This window comes from Hippocampus comes, unplaced genomic scaffold (assembly GCF_001891065.2).
Source record: "Hippocampus comes isolate QL1 unplaced genomic scaffold, H_comes_QL1_v1.1 scaffold137, whole genome shotgun sequence".
NCBI classification, from domain to species: domain Eukaryota; kingdom Metazoa; phylum Chordata; class Actinopteri; order Syngnathiformes; family Syngnathidae; genus Hippocampus; species Hippocampus comes.
In genome coordinates, this window is record NW_017806002.1 from 787,650 (window position 1) to 805,120 (window position 17,471).

Below are 17,471 nucleotides of genomic sequence, written 5' to 3' on the forward strand. Positions count from 1 at the left end.
TTCAAAACATTTCTTTTCTTTCGCAGCATTAAAACTTTTCCCCACAAAAAAAGTTGATGTTATCTTTTTAGTATGAGGATGACCTTTTCCGAACAATACTGTATTGCTTTATGTTCATAAAATGCAGATTTATTTTCTCTAATTTGCTGCTGTTATATTGCAACTGTTTTCTCCTGTATGCATTTTATTATACATTTTTTGCATAAAAACATCTTTTTTTTTTTTTTTGTAATTTTACAACAATTTCTCTAATACAAAGTAATGGTACATTTTTCCTAACGCATCCATATCCATCATGGCTTCACGTACATTGAAGCCTTGCATCTGTGGCCGCAATCGTACAATCCTTTTAAAATGAGAATGAATCTTCATTGCGATGCTTTTCTCAGATAAAATTATATTTTTATCATCAAAATCAGGATTGCTACTTTTCCTTTTTTTTTAAATGTGGTTTTATTTTGCATTGAAAAAAAAAGAAGAAAAAGCTAAATACTGTGCAAATGAGGTGTTAGTCCAATTCAGCAGATGAAAACACATTTCGGAAAATAACTGATGGACATTATTTCCCGAAAGCCTCACTTGTCATGGGCACAGAAGGAGGAACTTCATTTGTATTGCGTCTCCACACACTCATTTTCTTGGATTTATTGTGAGATGAGGCGACAGTAGAGAGCGGAGGGCCATCTGAATAATCTGATGGGGGGAAAAGGAGGGTGACGAGATGAGAAGGTTGAAAGGTTGGAGGAGCAGGAGGCAGGTGTTTGGTGAGTGATTGGTTGAGCAAAAGGTTCCAGTGAGATAACGAAAGTCAAACGCATCGATTCTGCGCGCCGTCCTCCTGTGTTGGTGCTGTGCGGATGCCATTAGGATGAAGGAGATTAGCGCTGCCACAATGTGAGGAGAAGTTTGAAAGTGGAATGAGTCATACTGGGGGTTTTAAGACACACTTATTTTGCTATTGTCGTATTTCTTATCCCATCAATAAGTTCCTGGACATTCAAGCACTACCTGAAAAAAACAATATCTGGAGGAATGTTGTTGTTTTTAAGGTGTCTATGAATTTGTAAGCAGAACCTTGAACCCAGTAGCTGTTGGTAAAACTACATCAGCTCTGGCCCCAAGAAAATCAACATTTTACATTCACAGATAACAAGCTAACAAATTGGGTGGAGCCATATTGTTAATTCCAGATCATCTTGTCTATCAACACAAAAAGTGTCGCAGTACTAACGCAAAAATGCTAACGGTTGCTTAGGTCACAAGATGAGTTCCTGAGTACCGAAAGCGCGAAGGCAGTGAAATAAGGATTTTACAACACACCCTCTAGTCATGTCAGAATTTGAATGAAAATGGCAAAAATGCTAAAATGACAACACAGCAAGCGAGCGAACAAGAGGGGGTAAGGCAGATCAATGAAATCATCTTTCCATACAGCAAGATGGCAATCTGAGGACAGAAGGCGCTTGAGCAGACAGCAAGATAACGTAAGTACAGAGTGCGCTAAAGCAAAAAAAAAAACAAAAAAGCATTTTCCATCATGCACTGTAGAAGCGCTGCGTCATATGGATCAGGATTTGAAGATCATGGCCTTAAGCATGTTTGGAATGAAAATAGATACAACGCGAAAACTAAGCTAAGGCATAAAAGTTTTGATGTCTTTTCCTGCAGTCAGGTAAGATATCAAATAATTATTGATCAAATGCTACAAGTTGGCTTGCTAGCATGCAGAAAGCAATATTTTGGCCATCACGACAGAAGAGTTGCAACGCAAATTGTGATTATGCACGCTCACGCATTTTCCCGCTGTGTGGTCAGCCATGTTCACGGCACTGTTTTGGCTCCTGATTGATGGCGGGCAAGAGGAGGACGCTTGCTCGGTAGTCCATCAGTAGCGTGACCTCATTTAAGCTTTATATGCCACTGCGGGTCTGCTTAATAGGCCGTACGCTTCCACGAGGCCTATTAAAAAGCGTGCAGTAAATCAGCAGAGGAGAAACTAAACTGTTAATGACGCCCTTCACTTGGTGGCTGAGGGCTGCACACACAGACTTGTCGAAGGTCACAGGTGGGCCCATTCCCTGCAACACTGTTATTCTATTCAGGCTTATAGTTGGGAATGCAAAATACAGTAGGGCCTTGACTTTGGAAAATAAACCCATCTTTACCCATTAAAATGAATGGAAATGCCATGACAGGGGACCACAGAGGGAACGGGCCGGTTTGCAAATACAGTCATACCTCGGTTTTCGACCATAATCTGTTCCAGAAGACTGTTCGAAAACCGATTTGTTCGAAAACCGAAACCACGCTCTTTAAAAAAAAAAAAAAAAATTTTATTGAACACGTCTGCTCACAATGGAACGCTACACGAGGAATCGTCACTTCCTCGTCTAGCCGAGGAAGGGTCACTTCCTCGTGTAAGGAAGGCGAGAGGAGTCAAGTGGCGCATTCAAGTGCGCTCAGTTTGGTCGAGAACCGATTTTCGGTTGTAATCCGAGGCATAAAAAAACTCGAAATTTTTGGTCGAAAAACGATTTGCTCAAGAACAGAGACGTTCGAGAACCGAGGTTTGACTGTAGTGAAATTCGTGTGAATTTCACTACAGTCAAACCTCGGTCGTGTGACAGCCAGTGAAATGCATTGGGAGGATTTTTTTTTCCAACCCAATTCTTCAAAAAAAAAAAAAACACTGATTACCATTCAACATGCGTTTTCCACAAAAAATAAATAAATAAACAAAAATGAGAAACAATGGGCAAAAACGAACCAAAAAAAATCCACCAACTAGCCTCCCCAAATATTTTAATTGAAAATTATTTGCAAAAAAAATGCTACTGGAATGTAGGGGTCTACTAAACTGTTACAGCCAACAAACGTTTTTGTAATGTGTATTTTAGAGATGCTGCTGTAGAATATTATTTCAATAGATGATTCAATCGAATTTTCTGTTGATGAATCGATATTTATTTTACGTTAAAATGTACTACAAAATCATTATTTCAGATTATTTTTGATCAATGGATTATTGTTGGTTAATTGGCATTGTTTTGGAATCAAACAAACTGATTTTTTAAAATTATTTCATTATTTCTCATACTCTGCCTTTATTCCCTTTATTTGAAAACTATGACTTGATTCTAGTATAATTGCAATGTTATTTTATTATTATAATTATTCATCATTATTTCTTGAAATATTACAACTTTTTTTCCCCTCATAAATATTACATCCTTATTATTTCTTGTAATATTCCGACTTTGGTGTCAGAGTCCTGCAAAAGTATTTCCCAAAAAACAAGACGTCATTCCACGATTGTTGCAATGTTTTTCGCACAACATTCTCACCTTTTTCTGATAAATTCTCGATATATTAGACAATGTTAGATGAACAAAAGTACTTTTTTTTCTGCAAATATTAAAACTTTATGTCTCATACCTACCCAACTTTGTCATAATATTTGAAAGTTTTTCCACGAATTGACATTGGTAATTGTCGGTTCGTCATAATCGGCGATTGCTTTGCTTTGGAGAACGATGGCAAATATATTGCTAGTTTACATAAAAATAAATAATCCATGATGACACTCAATAATAGCACGAGATGATTTTGCATCCAAGCTCAGTATTTTTCCTGTGTCCCCCGAGCTTAACGTTTGGAAAGACATCAGCAACATCCTAATTAAAAAGCTTTTAGAGTTTCTCTCCACAAACATGATTAGTGGTGGGATATTACGACAATGACCAACTGGAACAAGTGGCACGTGAGCAGATGCTGCTACAAAGAAAAACACAGCTGGCTGCAAGCAGCTGGAGGCAAATAATAACAATAATAATAAAAAACAGAGAGAGAGAGAGAGAGAGAGCGAGAGAGAGAGAGAGAGAGAGAGAGAGAGAGAGAGAGAGAGAGAGAGACTCTTTAAAAGCACTCACGTACTGTAGAGGAGAAATGCATTAGTCTGCAAGAAGAAAACAGCTTTTGAAGTCTTTTTTCCCCCCCTTACATTAAAGTCATTTTTGATGACAGTGTTCCAGGAGGCCTCATTTCAAAAAGGACAATGCAGTTTAAAAGTATAGTGTCAGAAAATGCTTTTACCCATCTGAGAACTCGAGCGGGATCACTCACTAAGTTTTTGTCATTTTTAGATGAAGTGCCACATGAAGAGAGAAAAGGCTCATCTTTCAGATGAATACTGGTCAAAATGAAGTTTGAATTCCAATTTTGACAGACGGATGGCAGATGTTTATTGCACCCAGTGGTTTTATTTGATTCAAGAGGGGAGAAATATTCTTGTCAATGTAATATTTAAATAAATGGACACAAATGGAAACATATTGGGAGAATGTTATTTTTGAATGTTTTGTGATGTAAGACTTTATTCTCATATTTTAGAAAGTTGTTTTTTGTTTTCGTATGATTTTTAAGACTTATATAGGGATGCATAATTTCATATTTTTGGAATTTCAGAAACAAATGATGATTCCTGAAAGAAATGAAAAACAAAGTCGACAAATAATTTGTCAGGATTTCATGATATATTCAAAAAATTCAACAATTTAAGTCAAAAAATATATATTGGAAAAACATTCTCATAATATTAAAACGTTTTGTGTTAAACCTCAATAACTTGATTTGATGAATATAGTACACATTTTTTCCCCATAAATGAATATAACTTAATTCTAATATATTGTGACTTTTCTTTTTTTTTTTGAATTCAGATTTTATTCCGGTAGTATTATTCTGCCCTCCTCCTTGCACTATTAGTTACATTACACTTAGCTCTTCAAATAAATAAACATTATATATATATATATAAAATAAATAAGTTTTTTTCTTCCTGGGCCCCCCAAAATTACTTTATCCATGTCAATCCTTTTTTTTTCTCTTAAATTATTTTTTGACAAATTTAACAATATGATGATAGCCATATGTCTTATGTTAAGAGTGACAGGAGATGAAATAATATCCAGAAGTGCATAAATAGTGTAGTTTTAAACAGGATATTTATCATATGTCAATATATTGCCTCACAGTCAGCATGGGGTGGGGGTGGGTCGTGAACAGATCATTTACATCTCAGATTATCCATCCCTTATCCGAACCGCTTTATCTTTACGAGGGTCGCGGGTGAGCTGGAGCCAATCCCAGCTGTCTTTGGGCAGTAGGCGGGGGACACCTACAACTGGTTGCCAGCCAATCGCAGGGCACACAGAGACGAACAATCATCGGCGCTCACACTCACACGTCGGGACAATTTTGAGTGTACAAACAGCCTGCCATGCATGTTTTTAGAATGTGGGAGGAAACCGGAGTACCCGGAGAAAACCCACGCAGGCACGGGGAGAACATGCAAACTCCACACAGGAAGGCCGGAGCCGGAATCAAACCCTGCACCTCTACGCTGTGAGGCAGACGTGCTAACCTGTAGCCCACCATGCCGGCCGACCTCATATTAATTCCAGATAAATGATGTAGGTGGGTATGTATATATTATTCATGACTGGAAGTCAAACAAAGGACTGGACACGATGAATATTTGAGGTAAAGCTTCCCCTCTGCTCAATGAAATCCAATCATCAAATATTAAATGTGTTGCAAAGCTCCACTTCTCTCCCCGCTGGGCTGCTGGCCATCACTCATCATGCCGCGAGCTTACAGCGTTCACGTCTCACCAATTCATACAAAGCGTAATGCTGCGTAGTAATATACGATATGAACACTCGCAAGGTCGTTTCTCATCTGGTCTTCGTCTGAGCAAGCACTTAATCTTGATGATCAGCTAATTAGAGCATTTAATCGTGTCCCATCATGCCAGTCACAGGGGACGATGAAATGGTGATGGGCCAAATTTTCCAAACCTCTCTCCATATGATGCAGTGCAGTTGCACGCCACTGCAAAACACCCCCGCAGTGGTCTCTCAAAACTGAACATTTTTATCTTTATAAAGGCAGAGGATTTGTTATATTGCATCTCAAAAGATTGTGTTGCTGTACCGAATGCTGTGGCCAGTGTATGGAAATAAATGTCGAAGGCGGGACGAGGTCAGTTTATTGGATGAAGCTTATTTTGTTCACATGGGAAGTGTCAGGTACCTGACATATTTAAAACAGCAAAACAGGATTTAAAAAATGCTATCCGTTAAAAACACGATGCCTATTTTTTGTTTATTTTCAAAATACCGGTAATTGGTTAAAAATGTGCATGTGACCAATGACTTTTGTGTATTTAAAAATAATGTTTGACATTAATTTTGAAATGATCGTTCATAAATAAAGATTGAGCAACGTGAGACTTTTTAAAAGATTTTGAACTATATGCACAGACACAACATAACATCAAACTTTACATTCTACTCCCATGAGTGTCACGTCAGGGCTGGAAAAAATGATGGATAAAAAGGATGCGGATGATGTCAAATCTTTGTGAAATGAAACCACCAATCTGAAACGGTTGCTCAGACATTTTTGAAGCATTGGCTGAAATTGAGTCAGGGGTAATTTTTTTTCTTTTTTTGCAGGGGGTGGGGGGAGCTGGGGATGGGTGCTCAAACGCAAAGTCAGCTTCAGTCAAAGCTAACTCCATGCGGACTTTGTGCTTGTTATAATTTTTGGAACTCATCTATATGTTACATTTGAATATATGATATTTGGAAAATATTGGCAACCTGTAGTACGTGACAATAATGTGTATAAATATTTAGAAATTCAAATTCGATTTTTTAAATACCTTCTTATTTATGCATTTCAAATAACACCAAACAAAAATGACTCAGATGTCTCAACTCCTCCCCTCAGCTCATCAGAACTGCACTCACATGCGTTGTTCAACTTAAAATTAAGGATAAAGAATATATGGCCGTGAATACTGTTGAACTGTCTGTCTACATGTGTTGCTGCTCGTTTGTATTCAATCTGTTGCGTTGTGTTTTAGCACCGAAAACATACGTGCTAATTAGCGTTAGCCTTAAGCTAAACTACGTGGTTGTTATAAATTGACGGCAATTTTCTTAGTTTTATGTTGAGGCTGAACTTCAACATGGACTGGCAACAAACAGCTTGAAGACTCTTTTTTTGAAGAAGTGTTCACTATTTAAGCTGGCATCGTGAAAAACTTGTAAGTGGAGTTACTCACGCTTCAAAACACTACTGCCTTTAAAAAAAAGTACACAACTGTTTGTATGATATTGAAAATACATGTAGAAATACATTGACATAACATTTACCAACAAATATTAACAATAAAAAATACTAAAAAACACGTCTATTTGAACCCACCTGGAGTTACGCAAACCCACACCCTCACACACGTTCTCACACACACACACACACACACACACACACACACACACACGGTCCCAGCATTCCTCTTATCAGTAACACACCTTCTTCCCTCCCTCTCCCTCTCTCTCTTTCTCTCTCTCTGTCCGTCGCCTCCCTTGTCACCCCCCCGAGCGGCACACGGGCTCACAAGTGGATCTCACCCTCGAGCAAAACGCAGCACGGACTCATTTCTCCATGCACCAGCTCTGAGTGGATGCTCACTCAGCAGGGGTGTTTTGAGATATTAGCGCGCTGTGTGTGTATGTGCGAGTGTGTGTGTATGTGTGTGTGTATATGACTGGGTGAGAGTGGGTGAGAGTGTGTGTGGTGCTGGGGGGAGGGGAGCGGCTCGCCCACCTCCACCATCCCCGTTCAAAGGTAAGATGCCGTTCTTCGTAACCGGAGTGACCGCTAATAATGATGATGATAATGAGAGGAGTGTCACTGAGAGGTGGTTGGAAAAGTGAATATTAGGTGCTAATCTTCCATCTGGTCATTCAAAACATTTATTTATATTTGTGGCACTTTCTAAGATTCATGGCCCCATTTTGACTAACACTAAGTGGTGAGTTTACTTCATGTCGGAGAATGGACAACTTTTAACCTTGAAATATGTTACTGTGATATAAGTCCACTCAAACATTTAAAAAAGGTCATTGTGCACACTTTTTCTTATTTGGATTTGTAGAAATGATCCTAAAATGGGCAGTTGCTTTAGTTTATTTTCGCCTGAAATGTCACAAACAAAGTGGCAGAAGTTGTTTGTAGTACATGCATACAAGTCCTGAATGTATTTTGAACAATCTATGTTGCCTTGCAAGTCGCCAGGATCCTTAAAAAAAAACACTCATGAAGAATACAGATGAGTTTTTCATATACAGTATATGAACTGTATAGAAATAAATGTGTGTGTGTGTGTGTGTGTGTGTCTGTATATAGCTCTCTCTCTCTCTCTACACACACACACACACACACACACATATACAAATAGAGCGAGCAGAGAGACAGAGCGAGAGAGAGAGAGCCATGAGACATACAGTCTCTCCAGCGTGTCCTGGGTCGTCCCCGGGGCCCGGAACACCGCACCAGAGAGACATCCAGGAGGCACTCTAACCAGATGCCCGAGCCACCTAATCTGGCTCCTCTAAATGTGGAGGAGCAGTGGCTCGACTCTGAGTCCCTCCCGAATGACCGAGCCTCTCACCCTATTTCCAAGGGAGAGCCCGGACACCCAGCAGAGGAAACTCATTTCAGCTGCTTGTGTCCAGGATCTTGTTCTTTGGGTTACGACCTGGAGAGGGCATTCCACCCTTTTCCAACAGAGGACCGTGGTCTCAGATTTGGGGGTGCTCATTTTCATCTCAACTGCTTCACACTCAGCTGCGAACCGTTCTAGTGAGAGTTGGAGAGCACGGCTTTAAGACGTCAACAGTACCATCTGCAAAAAGCAGAGATGCAATACTGATGACCAAACCAGACCCCCTCAACTCATTGGCTGCACCAACCCTCACACAAATCCAACACACTGCAGGCAATGCCCACCAAATCCTGACATAGTGGTACAGGGAATGAACAGCCCATCTCAAGCGGTTTGGTACACCGTACTCGCAAAGCATCCCCCAAAGAACTCTCAAAGGGACACGGTTGAACGCCTTCTCCAAGTCCACAAAACACATGTAGACTGGTTGGGTGAACTCGCATACACCCTCAAGAACCCTGCCGAGGGTGTAGAGCTGGTCCACTGTTCCACAGCCGGGACAAAAACCACACTGCTCCTCCTGAATCTGAGATTTAACATCTCGACGGACTCTTCTCTCCAGCACCTCTGAATAGACCTTACAAGAGAGGCTGAGGAGTGTGCTTCCTCTGTCGTTGGAACACACCCTTCGCACCCCCTTCTTGAAAAGAGGAACTACCACCCCAGTCTGCCAATCCAGACACACTGTCCCTGATGTCCATGCTATGTTGCACAGGCGTGTCAACCAGGACAGCCCCATTACATCCAGAGCCTTTAGGAACTCCGGGCGGATCTTGTCCACCCCCAGTGGTCTGCCCCCAAGGAGCTTTTTAACCACCTTGGTGACTTCAACCCCAGAGATAGGAGAGCCCACCTCGGCATAAATAAATAAACACAAACACACACACACACACACACACACACACACACACACACACACACACACACACACACACACACACACACACGTACCCGGTATCTATGTGTCTTGTAGAATTATGTATGATCTATCAGCAGCAATACAATTACATTTGTAATATAGGACTCCATCACCGATCCATCATCCGAACCGCTTATCTTTCAAGTGTACACAACTAAACTGATAGATTTCTATGCAGAAGGTCAATTTAAGTGCTCCAACGTTTTTTTTAAATACAGGCATTAAAAACACAGTGTGACAATATGTTTCACAAGGCCTCCATTTCATGCCTTTATAATGGCAGACAGAAGCGTCTCAATGCATTCTGATGGCTGTCTGGCAAGAGTGCCCTTCCGGCTCACTTTTCATTGCTAAATATGTCTCCATGAGTATACATGAGTAGGGCTGTCGAGGGGGATTGTGGGGTGAGGGCGCTAATGGCCCGGCACGGTGTGACCCTGTCATTTACTGTCAGGCCAAATGACAGGGGGCCGTGATGGAGAAACAGGTGGTGCACAATACAACAGAATCAATCAGCAGTGGCACACTGCTGATTGGCATTGTCCTTTCGTACACCCCAGCCGCACATGCTTCTTTGCAAAATTGACTTCACGCGCTTATAATCATGGTGTATGCCAATGAACGGCATTGAAATAGGCTTATGGCTCAAAGCCTAATGCTAATGTGTGTGTGTGTGTGTGTGTGTGTGTGTGTGTGTGTGTGTGTGTGTGTGTGTGTGTGTGTGTGTGTGTGTGTGTGTGAGAGAGTGCTTTAATGGTGAAATTATCCTTCGCCAAAACATTCAATTCGACACCCAAAATATTCAAAGCATATGGAGGGCAGTGATAAGTATGTAATGTTCTACATTGGGAGCATTTGTCTAACCATGCTCTGAGAAAGGAACAAAAACTCTGTACTTACTCCAATGAGAAGTAATATGAAGTGAACTCAAGCGTTCCGGTCATGATGAAACTTTATTAACTGACCAGGGGGGCAATGCTTTAAAAAGGGACATTTTAGCTTCCATATGAGTAAAATTAAGTTACGGCTGAATGATACTGACAAATAATCTAATTACAAAATGTTTTTTAATCTCAATATTGCGATTGCGATTGAATATGTGATTATTTTTTGAAGGTCCTCTTACCATGTGTGTTTTTTTTAAACATGCAATAAATGAATCTATATTACAATGTACAATATTTGATTTATTATACATCAATGGGGCGGCACGGTGAGTGACTGTTTAGCACGTCTGCCTCACAGCGCAGAGGTGCAAGGTTTGATTCCGGCTCCGGCCTTCCTGCGTGGAGTAAACATGTTCTCCCTGTGCCTGCGTGGGTTCCCTCCCACATTCCAAAAACATGCATAGTGGATTAATGGAACACTCGAAATTGTCCCTAGGTGTGATTGTGAGCACGAATGGTTGTTTGTCTCTTTGTGCGCTGTGATTGGCTGGCAACCAGTTCAGGGTGTACCCTCACGCCTACTGCGTGAAGACAGCTGGGATAGGCTCCAGCACGCCCGCGACCTTCGTGAGGATCAGCGGATTACAAAATGGATGGATGGATATAGTTTAGGTACGATTTCTGCTCAAATAAAGGCAAATGAACCACAAGGATATGAAAGACTTAACTTAAGAAACACTTTGACTTGCAGTCTTTTAGATGTTCATTACAACAATTTGAAGTGTGGCATGAACATAAATCAGTATGTCATAAACTAGATTACAACAATAAAACAAACAAATCTATGGTCTTATCACTTCAACTTTTCACGTTTCATAAAACAATGACACATAAACATCCAAAGCACTGAACACATCAAGACACTTCCTCACCCAATTTCCTCGCCCACCTTGGAACTGCATAACATCAACAGGATTCTAAAAAAAACCATCATCAAGAACTCAATGAGGCTGTGGAATACAACTCTGGAGGCGTGAGGCAGATCCTGAACAGGCATCTGAATGGCGAGGCCATTAACACCTACGCCCTGCCAGTAATCAGATACCCCGCTGGGCTGGCATAATACCCTGGCCACTGGAAGACATGCAAGCCACTGATATCAAAACAAGAAAGCTCCTTATAATATGGACGGTTCCACCCCACATCCAGCATCCTGAGGTACTGAGGTTAGACACAAAGAGCAGAAAGAGGGGTGGGGGGCGTGGACTAGTGAGCGTCATGGGCACCATCAGGAGACAACAAGCCTCCAAGAACACATCAAGATGATGGTCCCCGAGGGACAACCTGCTTTGGGAATAACTCAGGCTACAGAAGCCCAGTAAGGAGAAGGAGCCAGATGGACTGTCATGGAAAGACAAGCCTCTGCATGGCATGTACCAATAAAAAAATTGCATGTATCACAGAAGAGTGTAAGATACTGGTGGACAAGGTATAAGAGCGGCATAAGCAGGTAGCAGGAATAGCGAACCGCAACATCTCTACCAAATATGGATCCAGACTGGTGCGTTCTCAGAAGACATCAGTCGCGATAGATGTAGAAATCCCGAATGATAGCAACATCCGGAAAAAGGAACACGAAAAGCTGAAGAAATACCAAGGACTGAAGGAAGAACTCGAGAAAATGTGGAGCGCATAGGAAACAGTGGTGCCACTGGTGATTGGGACCCTGGGGGCAGGAACCCCCAAGCTGGGTGGATGGCTTCAGCAGATACCAGGAACAACATCTGACATCTCTGTGCAGAAGAGCGCAATACTGGGATCAGCTAAGATCCTGCGCAGACCCCTCAAGCAAGCTCCCAGCCTTTGGTAGAGGACATGAACTTTAAAAAGATACTGCCGAGTGGGCGAGGAAACTTTTTTTTTTTTTTAAATAAAAGGCCTGCCAACCAAGCAAAATAGTTTTTTTTAACTTCAGCTTTCAATGCTGATTTGAATCTGATTAATTGTTCAGCTCTATTCCCCAATGACAATAATCAAACTAAAATAACATAAAACTAGTCACCCCTTAATTGTGCCAGACCAACAGGGAATGTGAAAAGGAATGAAAAAGTGTGCCGTGTACAGTACAGAGGTACCATCACTTACAAACACCCCTACTTTGATTTTTTTTTTTTTTGTTTCGTCAGAACTTTGTCTTATGAAAGTCTGCTAGCTTAACGCCAACACAGGCTAATGAAACTAGCATTGACGTTGCCATGGTAATAAACGTTTAAATAACTGATATTTGCACATCGACGGCTCAGCAACACATGCAGACAGATAATTTGACATTTAGAGGAACTGGATGTATTATTCATGAGTTGTGAAACTGATTACCGTAATTTTCCTCTGTCCAATTTAAAATCCAAGTTTAAGACTGCCGGCACGTCAACAGGGTGGTATCTACAAAGGCCACTGGGAGCAAGCTACATAACTTCTGTTTTCTTTGCATTTAAATTCAAGTCAAACCCAGTTCCGTCCAGGCCTTGATTTGCTCCAGGCAGGACAAAAGTGACCTTAAGGATAAAGCGTTCTTTCTGCTCAGCCGGACATAGATCTGACTGTCTTGGTGAACGCTAGATCACTGCAAAAAAACAATCATGCTTGAAATATGTCACACACCAATTGAATGTGACATTTACGATTTGAAAGAAAGTACAAGTAACTGTTATGCGTGGATGTCTGGAAGCAAACTTCATGAACCCAAGCAATATTTGTCTGACAGATGTTTGTAAACCGTTTTGTTTGCGAACAGAGGATCCACTAAGAGGTTCTCACCTCAATTGCTCCATTCTTTTTCCATTTTTTTTTTTTTCATAGAGGCTACAGTTAAGAGAATGGGCAAATCAGAAAGCCAAATGGACATCATGGAGAAATCCAGTAAACCTGGCAAACGTAGCTGGACGGTGGCAGAAATCGGTCTATCTGTGCTCCTGCTGCTGGTCAGCTGTGCCCTGGCCGGCCTGGTGGTCCTCTACACATCCGCGCTGAAAGGTACCAATAATACGTCACGTCTTTCACTCTCACTGGTTGCTTGGAAAAGTGTGTGTGTGTGTGTGTGAGAGAGAGAGAGAGAGAGAGAGAGAGAGAGAGAGAGAGAGAGAGAGAGAGAGAGAGAGAGAGAGAGAGAGAGAGACACATAAACATCCAAAGCACTGAACACATCAAGACACTTCCTCACCCAATTTCCTCGCCCACCTTGGAACTGCATAACATCAACAGGATTCTAAAAAAAACCATCATCAAGAACTCAATGAGGCTGTGGAATACAACTCTGGAGGCGTGAGGAAGATCCTGAACAGGCATCTGAATGGCGAGGCCATTAACACCTACGCCCTGCCAGTAATCAGATACCCCGCTGGGCTGGCATAATACCCTGGCCACTGGAAGACATGCAAGCCACTGATATCAAAACAAGAAAGCTCCTTATAATATGGACGGTTCCACCCCACATCCAGCATCCTGAGGTACTGAGGTTAGACACAAAGAGCAGAAAGAGGGGTGGGGGGCGTGGACTAGTGAGCGTCATGGGCACCATCAGGAGACAACAAGCCTCCAAGAACACATCAAGATGATGGTCCCCGAGGGACAACCTGCTTTGGGAATAACTCAGGCTACAGAAGCCCAGTAAGGAGAAGGAGCCAGATGGACTGTCATGGAAAGACAAGCCTCTGCATGGCATGTACCAATAAAAAAATTGCATGTATCACAGAAGAGTGTAAGATACTGGTGGACAAGGTATAAGAGCGGCATAAGCAGGTAGCAGGAATAGCGAACCGCAACATCTCTACCAAATATGGATCCAGACTGGTGCGTTCTCAGAAGACATCAGTCGCGATAGATGTAGAAATCCCGAATGATAGCAACATCCGGAAAAAGGAACACGAAAAGCTGAAGAAATACCAAGGACTGAAGGAAGAACTCGAGAAAATGTGGAGCGCATAGGAAACAGTGGTGCCACTGGTGATTGGGACCCTGGGGGCAGGAACCCCCAAGCTGGGTGGATGGCTTCAGCAGATACCAGGAACAACATCTGACATCTCTGTGCAGAAGAGCGCAATACTGGGATCAGCTAAGATCCTGCGCAGACCCCTCAAGCAAGCTCCCAGCCTTTGGTAGAGGACATGAACTTTAAAAAGATACTGCCGAGTGGGCGAGGAAACTTTTTTTTTTTTTTAAATAAAAGGCCTGCCAACCAAGCAAAATAGTTTTTTTTAACTTCAGCTTTCAATGCTGATTTGAATCTGATTAATTGTTCAGCTCTATTCCCCAATGACAATAATCAAACTAAAATAACATAAAACTAGTCACCCCTTAATTGTGCCAGACCAACAGGGAATGTGAAAAGGAATGAAAAAGTGTGCCGTGTACAGTACAGAGGTACCATCACTTACAAACACCCCTACTTTGATTTTTTTTTTTTTTTGTTTCGTCAGAACTTTGTCTTATGAAAGTCTGCTAGCTTAACGCCAACACAGGCTAATGAAACTAGCATTGACGTTGCCATGGTAATAAACGTTTAAATAACTGATATTTGCACATCGACGGCTCAGCAACACATGCAGACAGATAATTTGACATTTAGAGGAACTGGATGTATTATTCATGAGTTGTGAAACTGATTACCGTAATTTTCCTCTGTCCAATTTAAAATCCAAGTTTAAGACTGCCGGCACGTCAACAGGGTGGTATCTACAAAGGCCACTGGGAGCAAGCTACATAACTTCTGTTTTCTTTGCATTTAAATTCAAGTCAAACCCAGTTCCGTCCAGGCCTTGATTTGCTCCAGGCAGGACAAAAGTGACCTTAAGGATAAAGCGTTCTTTCTGCTCAGCCGGACATAGATCTGACTGTCTTGGTGAACGCTAGATCACTGCAAAAAAACAATCATGCTTGAAATATGTCACACACCAATTGAATGTGACATTTACGATTTGAAAGAAAGTACAAGTAACTGTTATGCGTGGATGTCTGGAAGCAAACTTCATGAACCCAAGCAATATTTGTCTGACAGATGTTTGTAAACCGTTTTGTTTGCGAACAGAGGATCCACTAAGAGGTTCTCACCTCAATTGCTCCATTCTTTTTCCATTTTTTTTTTTTTCATAGAGGCTACAGTTAAGAGAATGGGCAAATCAGAAAGCCAAATGGACATCATGGAGAAATCCAGTAAACCTGGCAAACGTAGCTGGACGGTGGCAGAAATCGGTCTATCTGTGCTCCTGCTGCTGGTCAGCTGTGCCCTGGCCGGCCTGGTGGTCCTCTACACATCCGCGCTGAAAGGTACCAATAATACGTCACGTCTTTCACTCTCACTGGTTGCTTGGAAAAGTGTGTGTGTGTGTGTGTGAGAGAGAGAGAGAGAGAGAGAGAGAGAGAGAGAGAGAGAGAGAGAGAGAGAGAGAGAGAGAGAGAGAGAGATTTCAAAACAACATAAAAAGGTATTCCTCCCTTCTGCATAAAATACTTGAAATAAAATAAATACAAATAGTTCCAAAAATGATTTTTATACAAAAAAAAAAAAAAAACAAACAAACTAGATATAGCTTTTCAGGCGGTAACTGTTTCAATAAATTAAATTTACGGTAAATGTGTTTTAACATACAGCAGAAAAATTGTTATTTTTCTGCTGTATATATATATTATCTATCTATATATTATATATCATATTGAAATCAGTCACGACTCTGTATTAAATGTAAAATATATTAATCACAAGAAGCACTTGAAGGTCATACTGTGTAAAACGTTACAGGTGCATACAAAATTAGATATCATTTGTAGTATTGTATCTCAGTTCAGAGACGCCAGAATGAGCGTGACCACAATAACGTTGATCAGACAAAAATACACCATGTTCATTTCACGTTTGCCCAAAATATGAGTTCATGAATTTTCCTTCATTGAACTCGTTCAGGTAAAACACTATAGTTCATGTAAATAGCTTGAGAACCACTGCGGAAAAACAAAACCAAAAAAAAAAAAAAAAAGCTACCATGCTAATTATGTCCAATCCTCACTTTGAGAATTTTAAAGAGTTGTGCTTGTGACATTCTCACAAATGTCTTTTTTTTTTGTTTTGTTTTAATCCCCCTTCCAGAACAATCTCAGCATTCGAGCGTGTCGCGGAGCTCAGCAGACATGGGAGGTGAGCGACTGTAAAGCCCAGACAGTGAGGGATAAGTGCTATCACACGGGGAAGCGCCACCGCGCTAAATACCCTAAAGTCTCATTGCTGCGAAGTCAGCAGCGCGGCACAAAAGTCAGTGCTGACGCACCAGAGTCCACTGTGCCGCCAATACATCGCAAATGCTTTCCACAAGCAGTCTATGACTTCACTCAGTGTTCCTTTTGGTCAAACGGCATTCACTACTTTAAGGGAGATATTTTGTGTGATTTTTTTTTTTTTGTTAGTTTTTTTTTTTTTAAAGGGGACATATTATGTGAAATAGATTCTCAGGGTATTGAATTAATTGCAACTGGACAGCTGTGTTTTTCTTAGAAGACATTTCGCCTCTCATCCAAGGAGGCTGCATCAGTTTGTGGTACAAAAATTGGTTAGGCCAGCATCAACCTAAGATGGGATTGGTTGGAGAGACACCCCAACTACTCGTGTAATTTTTTTTTTTTTTTGGAGGGGGAATGCAAAACGAGTCATGAAGATGCCTTGTAGAGAGACTGTAGAGCAGGGGTGTCAAACTCATTTCACATGGTGAGCCACATACGGCCTCGGTAGATGTCAGGTGGGCCGGACCATTAAAATGATACAATACTTTGCTATAAATAACCAAAACAATATGTCTTTCCTTTGTTTTGGTATAAAGAAGCACAAGAACATTAGGAAAATGTTGAAATTTAATGAACATATCTTTTACAAAACATTTCATGAAGCACCTTACATTTCCTTCGACAAATGTGCAATTTACTTTTATCATTCACATATATGCATTGCAACTGATCCCACTGATTGTACAAACTTTAACAAGTAATTGGTATTGAAAAATACAGTAATGCACTTTAAGATTAAACAAGATTCATAAAGAAAGCA

General features: G+C 41.1%; 1 protein-coding gene across 2 annotated transcripts in view; it reads left to right on the top strand.

Annotated features, from left to right (window-relative positions):
* The first annotated feature begins 7,330 nt into the window (after window positions 1–7,330).
* The window catches only part of mmel1 (membrane metallo-endopeptidase-like 1), a 21,223-nt gene continuing 11,082 nt past the window's right edge, over window positions 7,331–17,471 (top strand). Inside the window, exons 1-3 of one of the 2 annotated variants that reach the window (XM_019892520.1) lie at window positions 7,331–7,698; window positions 13,244–13,417; window positions 16,524–16,571. In XM_019892520.1, the coding sequence (XP_019748079.1) occupies window positions 13,261–13,417; window positions 16,524–16,571 (205 nt within the window). In that variant the 5' untranslated portion in view covers window positions 7,331–7,698; window positions 13,244–13,260. Of the gene's footprint in view, window positions 7,699–13,243; window positions 13,418–14,912; window positions 15,707–16,523; window positions 16,572–17,471 lie in introns of those variants that run through there. The other variant, XM_019892521.1, reaches the window with a different exon arrangement.